Source organism: Musca autumnalis, unplaced genomic scaffold (assembly GCF_047663935.1).
Source record: "Musca autumnalis isolate F117 unplaced genomic scaffold, ASM4766393v1 scaffold_5, whole genome shotgun sequence".
NCBI lineage: Eukaryota > Metazoa > Arthropoda > Insecta > Diptera > Muscidae > Musca > Musca autumnalis.
Window position 1 is genome coordinate 131126606 of NW_027412088.1, and position 26672 is coordinate 131153277.

At 33.6% G+C, this 26672-nt stretch overlaps 1 protein-coding gene across 12 annotated transcripts in view; it reads right to left on the reverse strand.

The window, feature by feature from the left end:
* The window catches only part of RyR (Ryanodine receptor), a 177148-nt gene that overhangs the window by 127220 nt on the left and 23256 nt on the right, over window positions 1-26672 (reverse strand). For all 12 annotated transcript variants that reach the window (XM_073992185.1, XM_073992188.1, XM_073992183.1 and 9 more), the window contains exon 2: window positions 9094-9426. In XM_073992185.1, the coding sequence (XP_073848286.1) occupies window positions 9094-9147 (54 nt within the window). In that variant the 5' untranslated portion in view covers window positions 9148-9426. The remainder of the gene's footprint in view (window positions 1-9093; window positions 9427-26672) is intronic.

Below are 26672 nucleotides of genomic sequence, written 5' to 3' on the forward strand. Positions count from 1 at the left end.
AATGGTACCAAATCTGTTACAATTTGGATTTGGGTGAACGGTGAACTGGAATCCAGAGATTCGGAATAAGGATTACTGTTGGTGTGTAGGATTGATGAAGTTTTTGAAATTTTTAGTTTTATGGGTACGAAAAGTACTAAATGGTACCAAATTTTAATTTATGTGATTGGATACATTTGGAATCTTGAAATTCGGAATTACGATTACTGATGGAGTGTTGAAAGAGGAAGGTTTGGAAGTACTTACTTTGGATACGAAAAGTAGTAAATGGTATCAAATTTGGTACAATTTGGATTACTGTGATCGGATGCAGCTGTAATCCTGAAATTTGGAATTAAGATTACTGTTGGCGTGTAGGATTGAGGTAGTTGTAGAAATTCGTACTGCGTACATGGGTACGAAAGTACTAAATGGTACCAAATTTGGTACAGTTTGCATTTGGGTGAACGGATATAGCTGGAAACCCGAGATTTGGAATAAGGAGTACTGTTTGAGTGTAGGATTGATAAAGTTTTGGAAATTTGTAGTTATGGGTAGGAAAAGTACTAAATAGTACTAAATTTGGTACAATTTGGATTTCAGTGATAGGATACATTTGGAATCGTGAAATTCGGAATTAAAATTGATGTTGAAGTGTTGATAGAGGTAGGTTTAGAAATTCGTACTATGGATACGAATAGACCTAAATGGAACCAAATTTGGATTTGAGTTATCGTTTGAACATAACACTGAGGTAGTTTTGAAAATTTGTACTTATGGGTACGAAAAGTACTAAATGATACTAAATTGGGTACAATTTGGATTTTGGTGATCTGATGTAGCTGCCATCCCCAATTTTGAATTTAAAATACCTGTTGAATTGTAGGATTGATAAAATTTTGGAAATTTTTAGTTATGGGTAGGAAAAGTACTAAATAGTACTAAATTTGGTACAATTTGGATTTGAGCTAACGGATAGAGTTGGAATCAAGAAATTTGGAATTAAGATTATTGTTGGAGTGTAGGATTGAGATATAGAAGTAGTTTTTGAAATTCGTACTTATGAGTGCGAAAAGTACTAAATTTGGTACAATTTGGATTTGAGCAAACGGCTAGAGCTGTAATCTTGAAGTTTGGAATTAAGATTACTGTTGGGGTGTAGGTTTGATGAAGTTTTGGAAATTCGTACTTATATGTACGAAAAGTACTAAACGGTACTAAATTTGGTACAACTTGGATTTGAGCGAACGGGTAGAGCTGGAATCAAGAAATTTGGAATTAATATTACTGTTGGAGTGTAGGATTGAGATATGCTACAACTTGGATTTGAGCGAACGGTTAGAGCTGGAATCTTGAATTTTGGAGTTAATATTATTGTTGGGGTTAGTTTTGGAAATGCGTACTTAGTTTTAGAAATGCGTACTTATGCTTACAAAAAGTACTACATTTTGTACAATTAGGATTTAGGTGAAATTATAGCGCTCGAATCCTAAAATGTGGAATTAGGTACACTTAGGGGTACGAAATGGTTCCATGTATGGTACAATTTTGTATTGGATGAACGGATAGATCTGGATTCGTGAGATTTGGAATTAAGATTATTGTTATCATTTGCTTATAACGTCTGATTTAAGAAATATGTGCCATAAATATACGTAAAAAGTTGTAAATGGCACAGGATTTGGTACAATTTGTTATTGTGTAATGGGAATTTTGAAATAATAGGAGGAGGTTCGTATGTATATATTTACATGTAAAGTACTAAATAGTTCTATAATTGGGGGAACAGATAGAGCTAGAAATAAGGATGGCGGTTGTTGGGTTAGGCCGTATTTGCGCTGAGAACCTCAATTAAAATATCTCAAAAAATGTGGATTGCTCTTGATGTGTAGGCGTGACAAAAATCGAACTAAAGTGGTACATATTAGTACACAAAATGTTTCCACCATTCTATATTATATATTGTTCATTTGTTTTATATATTTAACGCATACGAAGTAGCGGGCACTTTGCTAGTATCCTTATAGACGCTTAGATATTTGCTTTGGAATAAAATGTTGACTTTTTCTCCAAATAAATTTTTTGCCCATTCCGACCCCTAAATATTATCCGACCAAAATCAATAGGATTCTTCCTCTGTGAGACCTCCATTAACCCTCGAAATTTCGTGACGATCCGATCAAAATTGCGACCTGTAAAGATGGAATCTTCTACTTTTATAGTCAGACTGTGCTTTTGGAAAGTCTCCAACCAAAACTGTGATATTCGTCATTATAATTAAAATCGCAAACATGAAAAGTTGGATTTTATTTGCGACTATTGTGATATCTTCGTTGTTTGATAACCCACGAGAACCTACTTTACATCATTAGAAAAGTGATATTTTGCTTTTGGTATACTCCTTATAGAAGCTGAGATATTCGCTTTGGAAAAAACGTTGTCTTTTTATCCAAATAAGTTTTTTGCCCATTACGATCCCTAAATATTATCCGACCATCACCAAAATCAATAAGCTTCTTCCACTGTGAGACCCCCAATAACCCTCAAAATTTCGTGAGACCTGTAGCGTGATTTCCAAAAAAATGGATAAATGGGATGTATTACCGACTATTGCAATATCTCCGTTATTTGGCGACCTACGCGACCTAGTTTGCTTCATTGTAAAGATGGAATCTTCTACATTCATAGTCAGGATTTGCTTTTGGAAAGTCCCCAGCCGAAGCTGTGATATTCGTCATTATAATTAAAATCGCAAAAATGAAAATTTGGGTTTTATTTGCGACTATTGTGATATCTTCGTTGCTTGATCATCGTTGCTTTACATCATTAGAAAGGTGCTATTTTCTACTTTCATTGTCTGGTTTTGCTTTTGGTATACCCCATACAGAAGCTGAGAAATTCGCTTTGGAAAAAAAAAACGTTGTCTTTTTATCCACATAAGTTTTTTGCCCATTTCGACCCCTAAGTATTATCCGACCATCACCAAAATCAATAAGCTTCTTCACCTCCGGGACCCCCATCAACACCCAATCCGTGACGATCCGATCAAAATTGCTACCTGTAGCGTGATTACAAGGTTTAGTTGGACAGACGGACGGACACACATAGCCAGATTGACCCATGGAAGTGTGGTTAACTTATTCTTATTAATACGTGCAAAGATTTATGTACATATCTTTACACCCTCGAAATATTTAATAAACTCCTGTAATGGCGATAATTTTCTGCATTCGTTGTTCTCGTTCACAAAAAAAAACGGCCGATGTTATTGTGTTTACATGTCCATTGAGCATAATGGTGAACAAAATTTAAATTTTATGACTAAACGCTTGAAAGAGTTAACACTATTTTATCCCGCAGTAAAAGCCACATTTGTAACTGTTATTGTCATTTGAATGAAAAACTACAAAAAATTATTTTATTCATATAGTAAATTAAACACGATTAGACATCACCAGCTGTAAATGAGGCAAAGGGTTTGGGGCCTTTAATGAATATATTTACGGTTAAATTTGTCAAAAATTTCATAATTCAATTAAAAGCTTCGTGGCTTGAAATGTTTTGCTGGTGTTCAATGCAATGTGGTATGAGTTTTGTTCTAGCCCCAGGAAGTTTATAGTGGTATTATTCCCAAATAACATATTTATTTATGAAATTCAATATAATATACTTTAACACTAATTTGAATTATAAGTTTTCTTTCAATGTTATGCTGGCAACAATCAACAAAGGGCCTTTGACCATCGGTGTCCACCGAAGTCGACAATGTTCGACCATACTCGTATACACTTTTATTTAGTAGGCATTCAGTATTATGGAATTATCCTGTGGCCGATAATAATAGAACTGTTAACAATTTTGGGCAGTGAAACTATGTAACATGAACAGCTGCTATTCGTTTGTCCTTTGGGCAATGGTAGTGCGAACCGCATAATACCGCTGTATTATATATTGTTTCAAATATGTTAAATGAAGTGTTTCTTTCGATTCTGTGTACAATCGTACATACATACATATGTTCGCTTTGTTGTGTTTAATCGATTTATATTGATTTTTTTTTAATTTGCCTGCATGTGTAATTTGTTTTTGTTGTAACCACAAATGCTGTGATTTCATATATAATTTTATTGAGGGACTTCACGATTATGATTAGCATCGTAACCACCGCTTGATCATTTTATTGTGAAATCAGATTCTTCCAAAGTACATACAACAAAAAATGAGCTTTATTATTTGTAACTTTAAGTGAACTAAAGATTTATGTATAAACAATTGCAATTGGGTGAGTGTGAAAGCACCAAGAATATGTATAATTATTTTAAAATTTAAAAGTATGCGGCGAATGATGAATGTTATTTATTCGTATGGATGTACCTTTGGTAAAAATAAACATAATACAATAACTGTTTTCCATTGAAATCGTAAATTGAGAATTAAGTATATTCATACAAAAAATTAACAAATATAGTTCTGTTTATTTTTTTGTAATTTGAAAGGAGAAAAGGAACACGTTAAGTTTGGCTGTGTCGAACCCTTATACGTCCACTATGAAACTGAAATCTTCGGATATGTGAGCAGGAATGTGTTTTTGTTCGTCTGTAATCTTTGATCTCCATTTTTGCGAGCAGTGATATTTATTATTTTTTGTAATTGACAATTCTATATCCATTTCAAAAATTTTGATATTTAACGAAATCGCTATAAAGAGAGCTATTAATGGTAACTATTTAAAATTCATATTCTCAAACTTTTTAACAACTTTACTCATTATTTATTTTACAACAATTTCATTTGTTTGTTTTATTGTTTTTATAAAACAAAACAAAAAAAAAAAAAAACAAAAACAAAAAATAAACAATATCGAAAGTTGTTAAAAGTTACAGAATAGACCAACAGATGGTCATAACCAATAAATTATACATGACTTATGAAACGAAGTTTTGGAAGTTTATAGCCTAAGTTTTTAGGCGTTAATGGAGTCGGTATCATTAACAGTCATCCTAATTATTCCACAGACCCAATCAACAAAGTGTATACAGAATAAAATTGAATATTTTTCTGACACCTAGCACAAATATAATGCTGCTGTGAAGACTACAATTACCACCCGCTATTAAAATTTCACCGAAGAATTTTTTGAGCTTTTGGGTCATTAAGTTAAGAAACATGGTCTAGCTCACGAAAAAAATATAGCTTTGTAATCAGAATCACAAGCAATACCGTCGATTACAATTTCAAAACAATCCTGGAAAAGGCCTTAAACTGCACTTAAGCGAATATTTCTTTTTTGAGGGCGTTACGAAGTTAACGAAGGTGTTGTCCGATACAGATTCGATTACGATGAGTAAAGAATAAATAAAAAAAAGAATAAAATAGCATATTTTTTGACACCTAGCAAAAATATAATGCTGCTGTGAAGACTACAATTACCATCCGCTATTAAAATTTCACCGAAGAATTTTTTGAGCTTTTGGGTCATTAAGTTAAGAAACATGGACTAGCTCACGAAAAAAATATAGCTTTGTAATCAGAATCACAAGCAATACCGTCGATTACAATTTCAAAATAATCCTGGAAAAGGCCTTAAACTGCACTTAAGCGAATATTTCGTTTTTGAGGGCGTTACGAAGCTAACGAAGGTGTTGTCCGATATAGATTCGATTACGATGTGTAAAGTTTCGGACAAATCAGATACTAAATTCGTAAGGTATCGTGTTCATCAGCCATTTTAGTTGGAGCCTGGAGGGTTTTCTTGAACTTTTGGGCCATTATCTCAAGAGGTATGGTCATAACTCCCAATGATTTTTTCTTAATTTCGAAATATGTATATATTTTTCATAATGTCGAAATTTACAATTATTTTCTATTGATGTGGTAAAGAACCGTTGTAAATTTTAGGGAAGAAGTTAGAATTGAAGCTGAATTCTACATTTGAGAAGGCTTAAGTGCGAAATAGTGCAGCAGTACGGAGAAGTTTTACCAGACTATGGCTATATAGTAGTTGCATAAATTACTACACATTTCAAGTTTCTTAAATTGTGAAAATATCATTTTTAAAAATCGGTCGATTTTTTAATTCTTTTGCGTCGGTTTTAGCACTTCTCAAGTTATCATCAATATACGCATGTAAGTTTCTATCAATGGCTACTAAAAAATGATATTACCGTTCTGCAGGGAGTTTTGTCAGCTAAGAAGGGTCGAACATAGATCCCAAAAATTTTGTGAGTTATGCCACGGCACCTGTGCGACCTGGAGTTATGTTATATCTACATTAGGCAATTGAGGAAATTGTCAGTTTGATGGAGAGTGAGGTAAAGCATATGATAACCCCTTGCCTCTCACCGATAACCTCCAATTGCTGCAAGGAAAATGTAAATCATCATAACAACCTGTGTTTAAAAATGCGAAGATTTTTTAACTTTTCAAATTCGTCGACAAACCTCATAAAGTCCTACCTTTCTGATCGAACACAATCTGTTTACTCAGGATGTAATAAATCTCAACCTTTGAGTATTAATAAGGGAGTACCACAAGAGTCCATACTAGGCCCACTTCTCTTTACACTGTATGCTAATGACCTTCCCCAGCAGCTAGTTTATACACGCAAAAAAAACGGCCTCTCTAACATATGTCCCAAACATATTTTGCAGCAAACATACATATGTTTGCAACAGTCCCAAACATAATATATGTTTGGGTCTGCAAACAAATATATGTTTGGGTGGAAACAAATATATGTTTGGGTGCAAACATATATATGTTTGGGTGCAAAGATATTTATGTTTGGGTGCAAAGATATATATGTTTGGGTGCAAACAAAGATATGTTTGGGTAGAAACAATTTTATGTTTGGGTGCAAACATTTTATATGTTTGGGTGCAAACATTTTATATGTTTGGGTGCAAACATTTTATATGTTTGGGTGCAAACATTTTATATGTTTGGGTGCAAACATTTTATATGTTTGGGTGCAAAAAAATACAAACCCAAAAGGCACAAAAAAAACACATGCACCAGTGGGCGCTTACTGAGAGCAAGGGAGCGTAAAATTCAATGTAAAACACTTTAAAATGTGTGCTCACTTGCTCTCAGTAAGAACTCACTGGCTACCTCTATCGTATACACACAAATGTTGTGGTTTTTTATTGAAAGGCAAAAGAACAACAAACACATAGGTACATACAAAATTCCAAAGAAATACATAACACACTTTAATAAAAGAAAAACTGATTGAAATAATTTGTAAATAGTCACACTTTTAAAAAGGAAAAATATATAGAAACGTAGTTGAACGCTTCTCCTTAGTTGTGAAATAAAACAAATTGTCCTCATAGTTGAAATCATCAGCGGGGAATCGGCATCTAGAATCAAATGATTATGTAATGTAATAAATAAATATGGATATGCCATATTTCAAATATACATAAGTATGTATGTAATTACCAATATTAAATGCAATTTCTTCCTTGTGCAATAAAATAATTCCATTCAACTTTCCGATTCAATTATAAAATGTATTGGGCATTTAATTTACTAAAAAGCACAATTTCTTTAAGAAAACACAAAACACTGATTTATTCACTCATTTTACCGTCTTGACTCTACAAAGGCAACTAAAACACTGAAGAAAGAAAAAAAAAATATAATTCATATCATTTCTTCTTCTTCGTTAACAACAACAAAACAAGAAACACACGAGTTTGACGCATACATGCCACCAAAGCCCCCTCCTTTGCTTCTACGTCTTCTATTATACAATACACACAACTCAGCCGCGAGAGCACTGTTATTACTCTCGTTGACAAACATCCTCTCTCCACCCATGAAAAAAATGTTCTAACATAAAAAATATGTTTTACCCAAACATATCAAATTGAGATATGTTACAAAATGTTGCAAACATATATTTGTTTGGACCCAAACATATTATGTTTGGATCCAAACATATATTTGTTTGCAACCGGTCCCAAACATATATTTGTTTGGATCCAAACATATTTCCAACATAAATTTTTCTGCGTGTAGCAATGTTTACATGTACGCTGATGATGTACAAATTTACATCAGTAGGTCTTTAAAAGATGTTGGTCAGTGTAATCACAAACTAAATGAGGACCTCGTAGTATTTGCAAGTGGGCCAAAGCAAATAGCCTTCTCTTAAATCCTAATAAGCCCAAATGTATCACTATTCATAAAAATAAAAATGTATCCTTAGAAAACGTCGACATACTACTGAATCAATAGAAAACTGATGTTGTTCCTACTGCCAAAAATCTGGGAGTAGTTTTCAATTCCTCACTTAGCTGGACCAATCATATTATTTTCGTGGTTGGACAAACATATGCCGAATTACATTCCTTATGGCTAACTCATTCATTCACTCCACAGCACATACGAGAACTTTTGGCGAAAACATATTTGGTACCCGAACTGACATATGGCTCTGAGCTGTTTGCTAACTCTGACGCTACGAGAAATCTTAAACTAAATGTGGCATATAACAATATCATACGTTATGTTTACGGCATCGGCAGATTCGAACATGAGTGTTCTTTTACTAAAAGCTTGTATGGTATAAGTTTCAACTCTTTCCTTAATATGAAAGCTTTAATTTTTCTACATAACGTAATAGCCAAACAAAGCCGAAATACCTGTTTGACAGACTGCAGTTCGCTAGATCAAATAGAGCTAGGAAGATTGTACCACTGAGACGGCGAAGTCGGGTATAAGATTGGCATTTTTTATTGGTACAATTCGTCACTGGAATTCTCTGCCAAGTCAAATACAACGTATTAGCCTTCAAAACTAAACTTAAAAACTTCTTTTCTGAATAATGTGTCATGGTTTCATATTCTTTTTTATTATTCATATATTTTGTAATTGTCTTAATCATTAATGTTCCAAAAATCATTTTATAGTGCTTTGCACCTCATTTTTTATATTTTGGATAATTTGCATTAAAAGCAAAAATTGTACTTAGTTTAAGAAGGATATATATTTCACCATAATAATCCGGTAACTGTAACTTATAAGATTTCTATCTTGTTGTTCAGGTGTAACCGAACAAAATAAATAAATAATAATAAATAAATATATAATGCAAATCATACTCACCGTTCTCAAGAATGAAACATCATCCTGCTCCGATCCTCCTTCAGCTTCAGCCATTTTTGTTTAATACCAAAAAATGACTTCAGCTTTTATAAAAATGAAATTAATCCAAAATTATGACGTGTTTACACTTTTCTTCTCTACACCGCTCAAAATATTTTTGATGTGAAATAAAATAACGTTAATTTTTATTAAGCCAACGATATGTCCAGGTATTCATGCAACAAACCCTGCGCCTTAATGCACGCAGTCAGTTTGTTGACCTCGTTTTTTGTTTGTTTAATGCACCACAATTTTTTTCGTTGGCTGCAGAATAGATGTCACTGTAAAAATAATCTACAAATAAAAAAAAGAAATTTTTATTAGAATTTCATTTGGGGAAAATAACTTGCAAAGAATTCGAGTGCGCTTTGTAATATGTTTAAAATGCACGCGATCATACAAATACAATCAAACCGGAAATAATGTGTCCACTTTACAAGGCACGAAACGATTTGTTATTGGCATGGTGCTCTGACTTGACCGGTAGATGACTTTTTTTAATTAAAAAAAAAACAACAAAATGCAACAAAACACTACGTCTTCAAATGTCATTGACAGCGCTGTGTTTGTCTGTATTTTTTACCATGATTCATTATTTCACATAAAAGTGTACGTAACGCCGCCCAGCTGATAGGTAAAAATAGCGCCAGACATGCAATAGTTTGAAAGTGACTAGTGACTAGCACCGTTGCCAGCTGTTGACATGCAAATATAGGCCAACCAACGGCTATGACCAAATCTTGAAAAACATATGTTTAACACTTTTCTGAATGCAAAGATAACACAGAATATATAAACAAATCACAACGATACAAAATTTCTTTTTTGATTTTGCGCATGTCCTTTGGAGAGAAGAACCAAAATTTCTCGTTATTTTCTGTTTTGTTTTGCTTTCCATATGTTGGGTTTTTTTTCTTCTCATTCATTAGCTTATTTGAAGACAGCTGATGTATTTTGAAATTTGCTTTCACATTTCTTTTATATTGGTCTCTCTCACGGTTCACACACGTACTCGTGTGTTTTAGAGTAGTGGTCCTATACAGTGTAGTAGTATACACATACATATAATTACATACATACATATGTAGTATGCAAATTTGAGGAAATATTTGCGTAAATACATGTTTTACATTCGTTAAGAGATTTGCTCTTTGGCATCCGGCCAATAATCTAGACGACAGTTGCAGACGTCCAAAAATTAAGTCATTCGACCTTTTTTTTGATATACTATATATTTACGTATTTGCTTTTCAAAGTTTTATTATGTATCTTTATAAGTTTGCCATAATTATTTATGTACGTACAGGTAGCCAACTAATTGTTTGTAAAAGTAGAGAATATTATAATTTCAAATAAAATAGTTATATCTTGGGCATTTAATCACGATCTTAAATTTTTTGGGAAACCCAAAAAAATATATACATAATAATTTTTTTGAAGACTCAATTTCTAATTTATTCTTTTTGATCCAAAAACCTTACATATACAAAACGTTCTACAGTCCACATTTATTGCCTAATCGATGAAACAATTTTTTGGGGTTGTGCCTAAAAACAATTATATAAATCGGCTTGACTTGTTATTTGCGCCAAAATTGATAAATATATAATTTTCCAAATATGAATTGAGACAATTCATACAATTCTGCAAAAAGCTAAATTTAAATTTAAAAATTCTAATAAATAACGGCACTGTCATAGTATGTTTGAGAATGTATGTATGTGTGAGTTTTTCATGCATGATAAAGATCAACACTGTTTTGATTTTCCATTCCAATCCTCTTCAATTTGATGAAGTATTAGGCCATGTTTATATTATAGTTTTTGCAGGATTAACCTTCTTAATTAGGATTAATTTGACGTATACGCAAAGGAATTGGCATCTGAAACCCAGACGGTTTGTTAAACCCGGTTATATATAAAATTGTCAATAAATATTTTTTTAAAAAAATAATGATTTTGAATATTTTCCCTCCACCATTAAATATTCTGAACTAATATGGAATAATTAGTCTTATTTCAGTTACGAAAGTGCCAATATCCACAAGGTGGCTGGAAATCCTAGTTACGAAATCCTAAACGTCAATATACCTCAAATCGGGCGGTACTGAAAACTGAAATCGGTGGTACCGTTAAATGGGGCCATACCAAAACATGGTCCTAGGTTCCGAATGTTTGCCAAATGACATCCGTTTGGTGGGGTTATTCCAAAACGTGGACCCACAACTTTTGGTGGAGACGTTTGATCACTACGAATCTAAAATGCTAAATTACAGCCAAGGTAGGCCAGAAATGTAGATACAAATTTAAAAACACCCGAAATTTGGCGATTCCTGTATATGGGGCTTATAACAAATCATGGGCTAATGTCCACAATTTTTAATGGAAAAGTTTTTTGAGCACTGGGAATCCTTAATGCCAAATTACAGCCAATTAAACCAAAAATTTAGATAATAACTTCCAAAATACCTGTAATCGGGCTGTACTTTTATATTGGGGCTACACCAAAACGTCATCCACAATTTTTGGTGGAGAAGAATTTTGACCACTCCAAATCGTAAATTGAAAATTATAGCTAGCTAATTCGGTCTGAAAATATAGCTACGTAAAAATACATGAAATCTGAAATGGTGGTACCGTTGTATTGGGGGCTTCGAACTTGACCTGCGTACAGACAAAGGACGAATCTTTATTTCAACGTCCTATCTCATTTTTTCTGGATGCTAGAGTGATTACCACAGACGAATGGACGGAAATGCATAGATGGACTCAAAAAAACAAACTTAACTAAAACTTATAAATTGGTGGAGCGTATACATATTACATAAAATTCATTCATTTGTAAAGTAAAAGTTAAAGATTTTGAGTATTGACCTAAGGTTTTTTACACACTTGTCATGTACCCGAAGGGAGTAAAATTTTTGGTTTTTGTCATATCGTTGTTTTCTTTGCAATCCACTGCTGCAAACGAAACAAAAACAAATACGCGGAAAATCACCCTTGCCATTCTGTACACAAAACTACCCAGCAACATTTGAAGGAAGGGGTTCCATGCGATGATGTGATGTCATGGAATCTTTTGCACTGGTTCAATCGAAGTCGTGAAAGATCCGATGTTTTCATTAGCATTTGAACCAATGCAAAGGTAGTCCTGAAAGATTCGATCTTTTCATCAGCATTTGAACCAATGCAAAGATAGTCCTGAAAGATCCGATCTTTTCATCAGCATTTGAACCTATTCCATCGATCCAATAGAGATAAATTTTGCGTTTTTATTTATACAAATTTTTCTAAATACATAAGATTAGTTATTTACAAAAGCTTGATGTTGTCGGAGATGACATGCCAAAGCATTGGTGAAAAATATATGCTTTGGATCCAAATATGAACAGCATCTTTTGGGGTCCACGTTCATATAATATTCATAGATGAAGATGCTAAAAAGATGACATGCCAGATCAGTTGCACCCATGATTAAATGGCATCTTTGGCATCGAACATTGTGCTGGGTACTAAACACACACACGAAAACAAAAGTCGGGGAAAAAATATTTTATTTTTCCAATCGAGGTACTCCCACTCGCGAGTATTTTTCACTAGCGAGTAAAATCGAGCGAATTGCAACTCTCTGCATGATAGTGAGGGGCCTACATATCTCAAATGAGGCAAAATTTTAAAATCTAGTTTTCCATTTCAAAAAAATCCAAAAAATTTTTAATGCTATATCAATGATTTTTGGTACATACGAGTACATAAAGAAAAAATCGTCATTCCAAATACATATGGTTTTGTAACTAACCTTGACCGTTTTAACTGAAACCTATGGCGCGAAGGTCGGAGCTATAATATTCTTGTTATTCGCAATAAATGCGAAGAAAATACGAGGAAAAAATAAAAATTATATTATTGTTATACCTTCAGTCTTTAGGCTAAAAAGGGTATATCACAAATATTGTCAATTATTTCATATTCCATTTAAAAACAGGATATTTTTTTGCGCTACATAAAAGATTTTTGGTATATAGGTTAAGAAAAAATTTCCTAGTACGAATCTGCTCGCGAGCCAATTTTTGGTTGTTGCGGACAAAAGTAATGGCGGTTTCACTTCGCCTTTAAGAAAGAAAATATTATAAAAACTTCTCTCGAAGTGACTTCAGCGAGTAGATTGCATAATACATGTAAAATGTTACTCCGTATTCGCGAAATGTACATAAAATTGATAAATTATTGAATTATTGTAGTATGCAATACCAACAAATTAGTTATGTGTTTTTTCGTCGAGAATCGACGAAAGCATAGCAGTGGGAGAGATTTGGCTTTGTTTGCAAGTGAAGTTGCTCGAGTTTAGGTGGTGCCAAAGAAATTCTCGATCAGAGTGTTTCTTTGCACACGTATCTATTTGAGCGGGCAATTGACACTTGTGTATAAAAAGTTTCTTGTTGAAAAACAAGAAACAAGGGAACTGATGAAGATCTGTGGCGAGATCTGAAACTATAGTCTTCCCTGCCTTACCCCTTGGTAAACATCGCCAATTTTTTCTCACTAATAAATTAAAGTTGTTTTAATAAAATATTAAAACAATGACTATGGGATTAAGCCTGACTATTTTGAAAAACAAAATTGGTATTATAGTTTCGATGTTACAGCCAAAATAAACACATATTTTGGTCAAAAAATAATTTTTTGTTAGAAAAAATATTTTTTCACGTGCATTATGTAGTAGAAAATATTGGAATAATCGATAGGAATACTTCCTTTATTTTGCTTAAATCTCCCAATAAAATAGACAGATTTCGCTTTATTGACATTCGTATTAAAGCTTTCACATTGAAGAAGATAATTGGGTTGCTGAGGTTATATCTCAAGGCTTCTGAAATGGAAATAGTGGTCAAATAACCCATTTTACTTTATATGCATTTTAAAATACGTGCAAATCCCGTATTTATAAAAATCATTTTTTCCGCATGTGATGTTAATGTACAGAAATACCATATCTTTTAAGTTGTATATATTTTTCGAAATTTAATTTGGAGTCTAAGATGTAGCATCGACTGCATTTAAGCATTAAAAAATCTATAAAATATCGCTAATTTGCGCAAAGTGCATACAATATTTGTCCGCATCCGATTTCAGTGAAAATATATATCGATATATATCTTTTTCAAGGCGATCAATCAAGACCCTACACACTATTTTTTGGGATAAAATGTATGTAGCTCCCTTTTCAGTGAAGTGTTCAAATCTCTGTTTCCGCTAAAACGAAGATACTGCTCTAGTTTTTTCATTGCAGTGGAAACGACCCACAGAAAACGCGATAAAATACGCGATATTTTCAAAAACAATTTTAGGTGATTTATCTACTTTGGAATTTTTCGTAACTTGCGTTTTAGTAGATGGATTTTCACGGGGAATGATTTATTGGATGATTTATTTGTGCAAGTTCATAATTTCTGAGATATTGGCACCAACCAAAATGGCAGAACCGCAATATAATTATCGCAGGAAGTTTCTGATTAGTGTAGACTTTGCTCATCGTATTATTTCATCCAGTCATGTATCAGATTGGAATATGGACAATATCGCAATATGGACTATATCAGTCCACTCCTTCGGTTATCTCCCACACAAAATTCGGTAAAATGAACTTTAAGAGCTCCTTTTTTTGTGAAATTCTATTTGGCGACCACGAAGTTGCATCTGTTTCATATTATGGTGTAAAAAAACAGTAAAATGACCATGATTTCCACGAAGTACATTTACATTTTATGCGCATCCGATTTCAATGATCACCGTTTCAGTGCGATCCATCAAGAACCGTGAATGTAGCATCGCACACATTTTCAAAAACATTTGTTGCATATTTTCGAAATTATATCCATCAAGAACCGTGAATGTAGCATCGCACACATTTTCAAAAACATTTGTTGCATATTTTCGAAATTTGAGGGGTATCATATCCGCCGGTCAGGTTGACCGACCAGAACACGCCGTCGAATTTAAGATTCAGGTTTCCACGGCAATTGAATGAGTTGTAAACTTTGAATCTTTAGAAAAATTTACGCACAAAAATTTTGACTTTGAACGCAGATTGCTGCTATCCTAGGAAGACTACACGCTCGATTTATACATTAAAAAAATGCGAAATCGCGAGTACTGCAATCATATAATAGGCTTAATACGAAACTTTGCACACTATAAAATGTCTTCCAAACAAACATCAAACATTCGCTTAAGGGCTATTCGAGGATCGTTTTGAAATTTTTACCAAAGGCGACATAATTTTTTCCAGCGCATGACCATACTTCATGGCGTAATGTCCAAAAGCTCTAAAAAACCTACAGTGACCAACATAAATAACTGGTGGACACGATTATTAGGTGGTCACGATAATCGGTAAGAGAGACTGATATTGGTCCAATCATTGCACAACGAAATATTTCTCTCAAACGAACATGAAGTTCAAAGAAGGTCGATTTCGGACAAAACCTTCGAGGACATACCTCGCAAAAGTTCAAAATGTTGTTGTTGAGGACAATAAAGGTCGAAATGAGTGAGACATCCAAAGAAACTTTCAAAAGTCGTTTTTTTCCTAATTTCTGTTAACTGGTATGTTGTTCTCTGTGAGCAGGGCTGATGTAGGGCCACTTATTCATACATCTCTCGCACTAAAGTTTTTAATAGTCTTTGTTGTTACAATGCTATAATTTGATTATCTTAAGACTGTGTTGGTTGGGTCTGGCAGTGGAAAAATGAGGGCCCCTGTTAATGATACCTAACTTGGGGTGCCTAGAAATTTAAGCTGAAAACTCCACAAACATTTTTGTCAACTAAAAAATTTATTTGTTCTTCTGTTCTCAGGAAATCTAGGTTCACTGTCCTTGTTATTGTTTTTTTGTACAGTCACAGGCTGAGGGTTTCCGCAAAGCTGACAAATATTTTTTACGTGCTCTAATTCGTCTTCATTTTAAAGTTAAGCTGACCGATATCCATGTCTAAAACCACTTGCAAACTAAAACATTGCCACTACATCAGTGTCGGTTACATAGTTTAAAACAACGTGTCAGTATCGCGGTCAACACAACACAAACATTAAGTATACCTTTAATTGACTTTCATCCACTTCAAAATATGCCAACTTTAATAAAAAGTGATGCTGTCTGTTGTGGTGATACACACCCACAGACATCCATTACACACATGGATATGTGCAGAGTTAGATGCAAATCCATCCATGTGTGCATTCACTCTTTTGTACACTATGTTTTTTTTGTCCCAAATGCAATAGTTGTTACTCACGGAGACATTACTTTCCTGGCAACGAAAACTTGTATTGCCTCAACCATCACTGATGATGTTCGCCTTGGTTAACGTTCAACGTTTTATTGGCATTTGGGATTTTTTGTAGCGCCAACAAAACAAAAGTGTCTAGGCCGACATGTTTGCGGCTTGCGAATATAATAATTTCTGGTGCTTGCTGGCATTCCAAAATAGTTGGCATTTTTTTAAATTAAATGCCATGACTGAAACTGGCTTCAAACACACAAATAAATAAAAACCGTATTATATTGTGTTGATTCCGTAGTTTGGTTTGGTTTGATAATTTTGTAGAATGTAGAAGATAATACATATTTTGTTATGAATTTCAAAAAAATTTTAAAATCGTAAAGGCTGCACGATACACTGATACTCTACATCACTGTCCCGAGTTTTGTTAGTAGACCATATGGGCATTATTTTAAGAGAACCAAGTTCAGTGTGAGATATTGCTATTATATACATATATTACTAGCAAATGCCCGCTACTTCGTATGCGGAAAGGAAACGAAATATATATAAACAATGTTTAATACGGGAATGGTGAATACTGGAGATTCTGTTGTACTAAGACCTATTTTTATTACCAATATTTTTTCGATTGTAGTCAGAATTTAAAAAAAATCTGCCGTATCTCATCCCTACACAGCTACCATATTTTTTATTGCGAATTCCCACAACTACGTATCATATTGCAAATTTCAGATTCGACTCCTTGTTTTACCCCTTCACTAACACCCTTCCCTTCCAGTACGAATTTCCAAACACTTAACTTTATCTCACCCCTTCACAACAACAATCACGCACATTCACAATTCAAGGTTCTAGCTTTAGCGGTTTCGCCCAGAACCCGAATACTCAGTACCATTTAGGACTTTTCGACCTTTGGTACATCTTTCTTACTCTTCGTCAGTGACCCCCATTCCAAATTTCAGGATTCCGGCCCTATTCGTTAACCCATATCCAAATTGTACTATATTTAGTACCATTTAGTATTTTACGTATACTTTTAATTCGAATTTCCAAAAACCTTTCTTTTTACTCTCCATCAGTGACCTTCTTTCCAAATTTCAGGATTCCAGCTCTATTCGTTCACCCAAATCCAAATTTTACTAAATGTAGTACCATTTAGTACTTTTCGTGCACTTATAGTTCAAATTTCTAAAAACCTTTCTTTGTTACTCTCCATCAGTGACCCTCATTACAAATTTCAGGATTCCAGCTCCATCCGTTCACCCAAATTCAAATTGTACTAAATTTAGTACCATTTAGTACTTTTCGTATTTACAAAAACCTTTCATTGTTACTCTTCATTAGTGACCCTCATTCCAAATGTCTGTATTCCAGCTCAATCCGTTCACCCAAATCCAAATTGTACTAAATTTAGTACCATTTAGTACTTTTCGTACCCTTGTAATTCGAATTTCCAAAAACCTTTCTTTGTTACTCTCCATCAGTGACCTTCATTCCAAATTTCAGGATTCCAGCTCTATTCGTTCACCCAAACCCAAATTGTACTAAATTTAGTACCATTTATTACTTTTCATATATTATAGTTCGAATTTCAAAAACCTTTCATTTTTACCCTTCATCAGTGATCCTCATTCCAAATTTCAGGATTCCAGCTCTATCCGTTCACCCAAATCCGAATTGTACTAAATTTAGTACTTTTCGTGCACTTATGGTTCGAATTTCTAAAAACCTTTCTTTGCTACTCTCCATCAGTGACCCTCATTACAAATTTCAGGATTCCAGCTCCATTCGTTCACCCAAATCCAAATTGTACTAAATTTAGTACCATTTAGTACTTTTCGTATTTACAAAAACCTTTCATTGTTATTCTTCATTAGTGACCCTCATTCCAAATGTCTGTATTCCAGCTCAATCCGTTTACCCAAATCCAAATTGTACTAAATGTAGTACCATTTAGTACTTTTCGTGCACTTATAGTTCAAATTTCTAAAAACCTTTCTTTGTTACTCTCCATCAGTGACCTTCATTCCAAATTTCAGGATTCCAGCTCTATTCGTTCACCCAAACCCAAATTGTACTAAATTTAGTACCATTTATTACTTTTCATATATTATAGTTCGAATTTCAAAAACCTTTCATTTTTACCCTTCATCAGTGATCCTCATTCCAAATTTCAGGATTCCAGCTCTATCCGTTCACCCAAATCCGAATTGTACTAAATTTAGTACTTTTCGTGCACTTATGGTTCGAATTTCTAAAAACCTTTCTTTGCTACTCTCCATCAGTGACCCTCATTACAAATTTCAGGATTCCAGCTCAATCCGTTCACCCAAATCCAAATTGTACTAAATTTAGTACCATTTAGTACTTTTCGTACCCTTGTAATTCGAATTTCCAAAAACCTTTCTATTTTACTCTCCATCAGTGACCTTCATTCCAAATTTCAGGATTCCAGCTCTATTTGTTCACCCAAACCCAAATTGTACTAAATTTAGTACCATTTAGAATTTTCCGTGCACTTATTGTTCAAGTTTCCAAAAATCTTTCTTTGTTACTCTCCACCAGTGACCCTAATTTCAAATTTCAGGATTCTAGTGCCATCCGTTCACCCAAATCCAAATTGTACTAAATTTAGTACCATTTAGTACTTTTCGTACTCTTATAGTTCGAATTTACAAAAACCTTTCATTGTTACTCTTCATCAGTGACCCTCATTCCAAATGTCTGCATTCCAGCTCAATCCGTTCACCCAAATCAAAATTGTACTAAATTTAGTACCATTTAATACTTTTCGTACCCTTACAGTTCGAATTTCCAAAAACATTTCATTGTTACTCTTCATCAGTGACCCTCATTCCAAATGCCTGTATTCCAGGTCTATCCGTTCACCCAAATCCAAATTGTACTAAATTTGGTACCATTTAGTACTATTCATACCCTTATAGTTCGAATTTACAAAAACCTTTCATTGTTACACTTCATCAGTGACCCTCATTCCAAATGTCTGTATTCCAGCTCAATCCGTTCACCCAAATCAAAATTGTACTAAATTTAGTACCATTTAGTACTTTTCGTACCCTTACAGTTCGAATTTCCAAAAACCTTTCATTGTTACTCTTCATCAGTGACCCTCATTCCAAATGCCTGTATTCCAGCTCTATCCGTTCACCCAAATCCGAATTGTACTAAATTTAGTACCATTTAGTACTTTTCGTGCACTTGTGGTTCGAATTTCTAAAAACCTTTCTTTGCTACTCTCCATCAGTGACCCTCATTACAAATTTCAGGATTCCAGCTCAATCCGTTCACCCAAATCCAAATTGTACTAAATTTAGTACCATTTAGTACTTTTCGTACCCTTGTAATTCGAATTTTCAAAAACCATTCTTTTTTACTCTCCATCAGTGACCTTCATTCCAAATTTCAGGATTCCAGCTCTATTTGTTCACCCAAACACAAATTGTACTAAATTTAGTACCATTTATTACTTTTCGTGCACTTATGGTTCGAATTTCTAAAAACCTTTCTTTGTTACTCTCCATCAGTTACCCTCATTACAAATTTCAGGATTCCAGCTCAATCCGTTCACCCAAATCCAATTTGTACTAAATTTAGTACCATTTAGTACTTTTTGTATCCTTGTAATTCGAATTTCCAAAAACCTTTCATTTTTACTCTTCATCAGAGATCCTCATTCCAAATTTCAGGATTCCAGCTCTATCCGTTCACCCAAATCCGAATTGTACTAAATTTAGTACGATTTAGTACTTTTCGTGCACTTATGGTTCGAATTTCCAAAAACCTTTCTTTGTTACTCTCCACCAGTGACCCTAATTTCAAATTTCAGGATTCTAGCTCATTCGTTCACCCAAATCCGAGTTGTACTAAATTTAGTACCATTTAGTACATTTCGTACCCTTATAGTTCGAATTTACAAAAACCTTTCATTGTTACTCTTCATCAGTGACCCTCGTTCCAAATGTCATTATTCCAGCTCAATCTGTTCACCCAAATCAATATTGTACTAAATTTAGTACCATTTAGTACTTTTCGTACCCTTGTGGTTCGAATTTCCAAAAACCCGTTGGTACATCTTTCTAGCTCTCCATCAGTTACCCTCATTCCAAATTTCAGAATTCTAGCTCTTACCGTTTGCCTAATACAAAGGGTACCATATTTAGTACCTTTTAGTACTTTTCGTACACTTCTAGGTCGAATTTCCAAAAACCCAGCCTTATCTCACCCCTTAACACCAACAGCAACCTACACCCAAAATTTCAACTTTCTAGCTTCAGCGGTTTCGTCTGGGCGCTGATGAATCAGTCAGTCAGTCACTCACCTCACTACTCTTTTATATATATAGATATATTGTTATTTAAAGAGCGATTTATCTGGAATATACTGTTATCCAAAATCATGTGACATATTGTTCTGATAACGAAAATGCATTTTTATACCCTACACCACTATGTGGAAGGGGTATTATAAGTTTGTTTTGCTAAAAATTCATGTAACATGAAATATTCGTCGGAGACCCCCAATGTGCTATACCGATCTTCATACCTCGATGAGATAAAGCGATTTTAAGATGTGTGTCCGTCCGTCCGTCCGTCAGTCTGTCCATTATAAATTGTAATCAAGCTCCAGGCCGCAATTTTGGACCGATCGTCACGAAATTTTTTTGGAGGTCGGGTTCAGACCAGAATAGATCCCTATTTTTATTGGTGTTGATCGTAATATATTTAGCGGGTTAAATGGACCAAAAACATAATATTTATCCTATTTTGTAGCGGCTCTGTAGGTCGCAATAATAGTCCGATCAACGCGACATTTTTAATAAGGTAAGAGTATATGACGAAGAAGAAGCTTACAGTTTGAGATGGCGATCAGATAATATTTAGAGGGTTAAATGGACCACAACTTTTGTGTGAAAATTTTTAATATGCGGCTTATATCTAAATGAAAGATTATTCGAGCTTGAGGTCTTTTGTTGATGTTTATTTTTCTTTTTTATTTATTTTCCAATATTTCGGAATTCGTTGAATTCCATCTTCAGGGAGTTTATTTTATCTACAAAACAAAAATAATAATAAAGTACGACTTAATATCTATATCACAGCATTTGTTACAAACTAATAAAAGTGTATAAATAAATAAAAGGTATAAATAAATAAAAATGTATAATCACAGAAAAATAAGATCGCTTACGTGTAAATAATATTAATACTAAAAAACTTAGAAACTAGTGTAGCATGTCTACCGTCGTCAAGAGTTCTTATTGCACTGAATATTATTTACTAATTGCACGATCTCTTCTCTGAGTAAGTTCTTCAACGAATTCCGAAATATTGGAAAATAAATAAAAAAGAAAAATAAACATCAACAAAAGACCTCAAGCTCGAATAATGTTTCATTTATTATACCCTCCACCATAGGATGGGGGTATATTAAGTTTGTCACTACGTTTGTAACTACTCGAAATAATCATTGTAGACCCCACAAAGTATATATATTCTTGATCAGCGTGCAATTCTACATCGATATAGCCATGTCCGTCCGTCTGTCCGTCTGTCCGTCTGTCCGTCTGTCCGTCTGTCCGTCTGTGGAAATCACTCTAGCGTCCGAACGGATTGACGTAGGTTGATGAAATTTTGGGAAAATATGTTATATTTACGTAGGACTTTTGGTATTGAAAGCGGGCTATGTAGGTCCACGCTTTCGTATAGCCCCCATACAAAATGACGCGTGACGCGTCGTCGTTTTAAGGAATTTTTAAGATATTTGGCCCATTTTACCACCGAATTGGTTGTAATTTGGTAATTTGTGCCTCCAGAGGCCAAAAAATATTCCTACCAAAGTTGGGTTATATAGGTCCACGTTTTGGTATAGCCCCCATATAAGGCCCCATATAAAGTACGCGTCATTTTAATATATTTTGAATGTATTAGACCCATTTGACCACAGAATTGGTTGTAATTTGGTATTTTGTGTCTTCAGAGGCCAGAAAACATTCCTACCAAAGTTGGGTTATATAGGTCCACGTTTTGGTATAGCCCCCACATAAGGCCCCTTATAAAGTACGCGTCATTTTAATATATTTTGAATGTATAGACCCATTTGACCAAAGAATCGGTTGTAATTTGGTATTTTGTGTTTCCAGAGGCTATGAAACATTTCTACCATAAAATGTTTATATAGGTCCACGTGTTGATATAACCCCCATAAAACAATATCTCCCGATTTTCGATATTTTGAACGTTTTAGCCTCATTATCACACCGAGATGGCTGAAATTTGGTATTTAGTCTTCTTTAGGTGTATAAAACTTTCCCCCAAAAATTTGTAGGTATAGGTCCACGCCATCATATAGCCCCCATAGAACGGTACCTTCCGAATTTCGGTATTTTGAAGGTTGTGGCCACATTAATCCACCGAAATGGCTGAAATTTCTGGTGGAGGGTATAAAAAGTTCGGCCCGACCGAACTTAACGCTTTTCTTACTTGTTTAAAAATAAAAAGGTCGAAGAAAAAAAATAAATACAGCTTATATCTTTATTCCTGGAAGATACATGTCGGGTAAGTATGCTATACTTTGAAGAGGAACGCTTGACCTTTTATTGATGTCAATTGTGTTGGTGAACATGATAAACAGAGTTACAGTCTAATGTACCTAGTTATTTGTTTGTAGTGTAATCATAAACACGCTAATGGCCGCAATTATAGCTCAATAATCACGGGGTAGGAGTGTAGGTAGAAGGAGATGCCTACACTTTTGATCAAAGAGAACCTTACCTTACTTATGAGCAACATTTTTGTAGAATATTTGGATGCTGAAAAATCTCATCTTGTGGTACTTTAACTACCGTTCCAGAAATAAAGAACGAAAAGGACATGAAAGGCATAGAGTTAGAAGAATGAAATGTTCTACAAAAAGATTCGCCAATCGATTTGACTGAAGACATGTCTCCTCAAAACGAAGCTACAACAACGCCAAACTGATATATGGAGTTATTTTCCCAAGTATTATAGGAAAAAATCAAAAACTTAATCGCGCGATATCTCAGAAACTTGACCTATGGCGAAAATTTCCTTTTGGGTTCTTAGTATACTCATCAAGGGCTTTCATCTTTAAAAGAAACTTTCTACCCCCCAGACTTTGAGTTCTATTTTGTGTCACAGTGTATTCAAAGAAAATTTAAATATGTAGCAGAAGGGGCTAAACAATGTCAATTTTCCAATTTAGGAATATTCATTAGAAATGTATAAAATATAATTGTGCCATAAACATTCTAGTAGGGCTTTCTGTTATATCAATGAGTGCACCCCGATTCACGGGACCTACGGGATGAATTACATGGCTGAAATACTCAGGAAATGTCCCCAACATTACTGAGGGTATTTTGCCACCGTTGAAAATTTTATGTTGCCCGACCTGGATATTCTACACATCAAATTTTCAACGGCGACAAAATACCCCTCAGTAATGTTGGCAACATTTAATGAGTGTATTAGCCATGTAAAACTTCTCTACAGGTGGTGCCTTAGGGTTCGCCGTTCGGACTCGGAGATAAACAGTAGGTTCCATATCATTGAGCGGATATGAATCGGTGTGCACTCCCTATCCCTTCTGGCATGTTTGTGGAACAATTATTTTATTATTATTCAAGCTTGGTGTGATAAGGTGGCAGAATCCACAAAGTTATTTCTTACAATAAGTTTATTTGTTCCAAAACGGAATTTTGATTTGCTGAAAGGGTCGGTCCGGTCCGACTATAGCCTTAGCTTACTTGTTTAAGATCGATTCGTAAAAAAAATCCCGCATCGACGCTGATTTCTAAAGGCCTTTGAATAATTTTTTCTTCGTAAAATTTTTGATTTTATTTTTTTTAACAAACATGTTTATGTATACATATGATATTGAAGTTTATACTCAATATAAACAAGAAATAGCGTATTTAATAAGGAATTGCTATGCTTATGGAAAAGATAAATGAAATAACTGCAATGAAAATCTTGTATGCAATGGGTGCGTAAACCTATTTAACCTTTAGAGGAGAAGTGTTAAAGCATTTCTTAATATTTTTCCATGTTTTATACGACTATGTGGTGATATTATTTGATATTTGCAAAAAATTCAGAAAAGTTATAACCCTAATGTACATATATACGGATTTCGGAGTGAAATCGAATACTTTTTCAAAAAATCGCGTTTGATTTCCCTTATTTTTGCAGTGATTTAAGATTTTTTGACTAATGGTTCCAAAAATATCGCGCCTTGAAAAATTCGAATTCTGCACCAACTATATGCAAAGCAACACTCATTACTTGTTTCATATTGGTCCAAACAGGAAAAATCTTTTTGGTAGTTTGAAATTGGAAAAAATTGCACAGTTGGTTGCAATTTTCGGGATTTAATAGTAAAAATCAATTTTTATCAATAATTGTACTCTTTGATTTTCTTGAAAATTTTTTGTATTATACTACGATTAATTACAAAAACAGTCCTATTTGGTAGTGGGTTTCGAATAATTACTATTTTTTCTTAATTTTTTAAAAATTGTGAATCCAATTGAAACAGTTGTTAATTTACCAAAAAAATAAAAAAATACATTCTTTAACGTTTGTTGTTTTGTTTAGGAATTTATCTTGAGCATCTTAAAAACTAATGGAATTTTCGATTTTGAAACCAGCATTAGAGGGTATAATTGAATGAAGTTTTTTGAGCCCCGAAATGTTTAGCCATTACCATATGCCAATATCAAATCCTTCTTGGTATTTAAAAAATCATCTTTTGAAGAATATATAACATTTGAACATTTGGTAGGTTATTCGGCTCATATACGTAATTCCCGGGCTGTAGTTATTTGATCATCAATTTAGTTAGTTTATTGTCCGGCTTGTACAATAATTGCCAATCTATTTTTATAATCGAAAAATGCTTAAAATAAATTCCTAAATCAAACAACAAACCAAATATTAAAAAATTTACATTTTTATTTTTTGGTAAAATAACAAATGTTTCACACTGGTGAAAAGGAAAAATTATATTGAAAAAATTGAAAATTTTTCAAATAAAAATATATTGAACAATTTTAAAATATTAATAACAAATTGTATTTATTCGAATCCCACTTTCCAATAGGACTTAAAATTTTTGTAATTTATCGCAAAAAAATTGCAAAATATCTAAGCGTACAATCATTGATACAAATTTATTTTTATTATTAAATCGCGAAAGTTTCACCCATGTCCACTGTGCAAATTTGTTTATTGGTCCCAATCCACACTAAAGCAATTTCAATGAAATAATTTAATGAAATTAGGCATTTTTAGATCTAGTTCCCCACTACAGCAATTTCATAAAATTACTTTAGAATGGAACTCGATCTCAGAACGCCTAATTTCATTAAATTATTTCATTGACCCGGACTTAGATAGGCGATAAAAACAAAAAAAAAAAAAAAACGATTTTTTCTATTTGGACTAATATGAAAGAAGTTATGAGTATTTGTGTGCCTATAGTTTTCACATAATTCGACAATTTCAAGGCGCGATAGTCAAAAAAAAAACTGGAAATATTCTGAAATGTTTTGCTGATGAGTAGCAAAAAATAAAGGAAATCAAAAACTACTTATTTAAGGAGTGTCCGATTTCACTCAGAAATCCACATATGGATTTAAACGAATATACTATGTATATATAATATAATTAGTCATAAAATTAACTCCATTTTTTTATTAATTTTAAAAAGAAGGTGCATTTTTACGAAAATTCTCTAAAAGCCGCATTTATGGTCCAATCGATGATGTGGCTAAAAACGAATATTACATTGTACTACTATTGTGTAATATAATATATAACAATAATATATAAATACCATTAAAGCAAATACCGACTGACACCGTTTTTCGGAGATTGATATTTTACACACTCCTGACACTTTGTAATACATACTGACTGCAGCAATGATTGGTTGTGGTTACAGAGGCAACTATGTGATGCGATTAGTTCGCATATAGAGTTGTGCTGGTTGCATGTTTTGAGCTAGTTTTTGGTAATCGTATAAAACATATCGTCATGTTTCCTTTGACCACTGGCAAAAACCACTGTAACTACAACTTTACTGCACAGCATGCATTTTGATATGTTTGTTGAATTTTTTGTCTGTTTGTGAAAATGTTGCTGAAATTGTGGCTAGAATTTGTACGAAGGTGAAAGTTTGATACACTCAACGGATATTTAATGTAATTGTTTG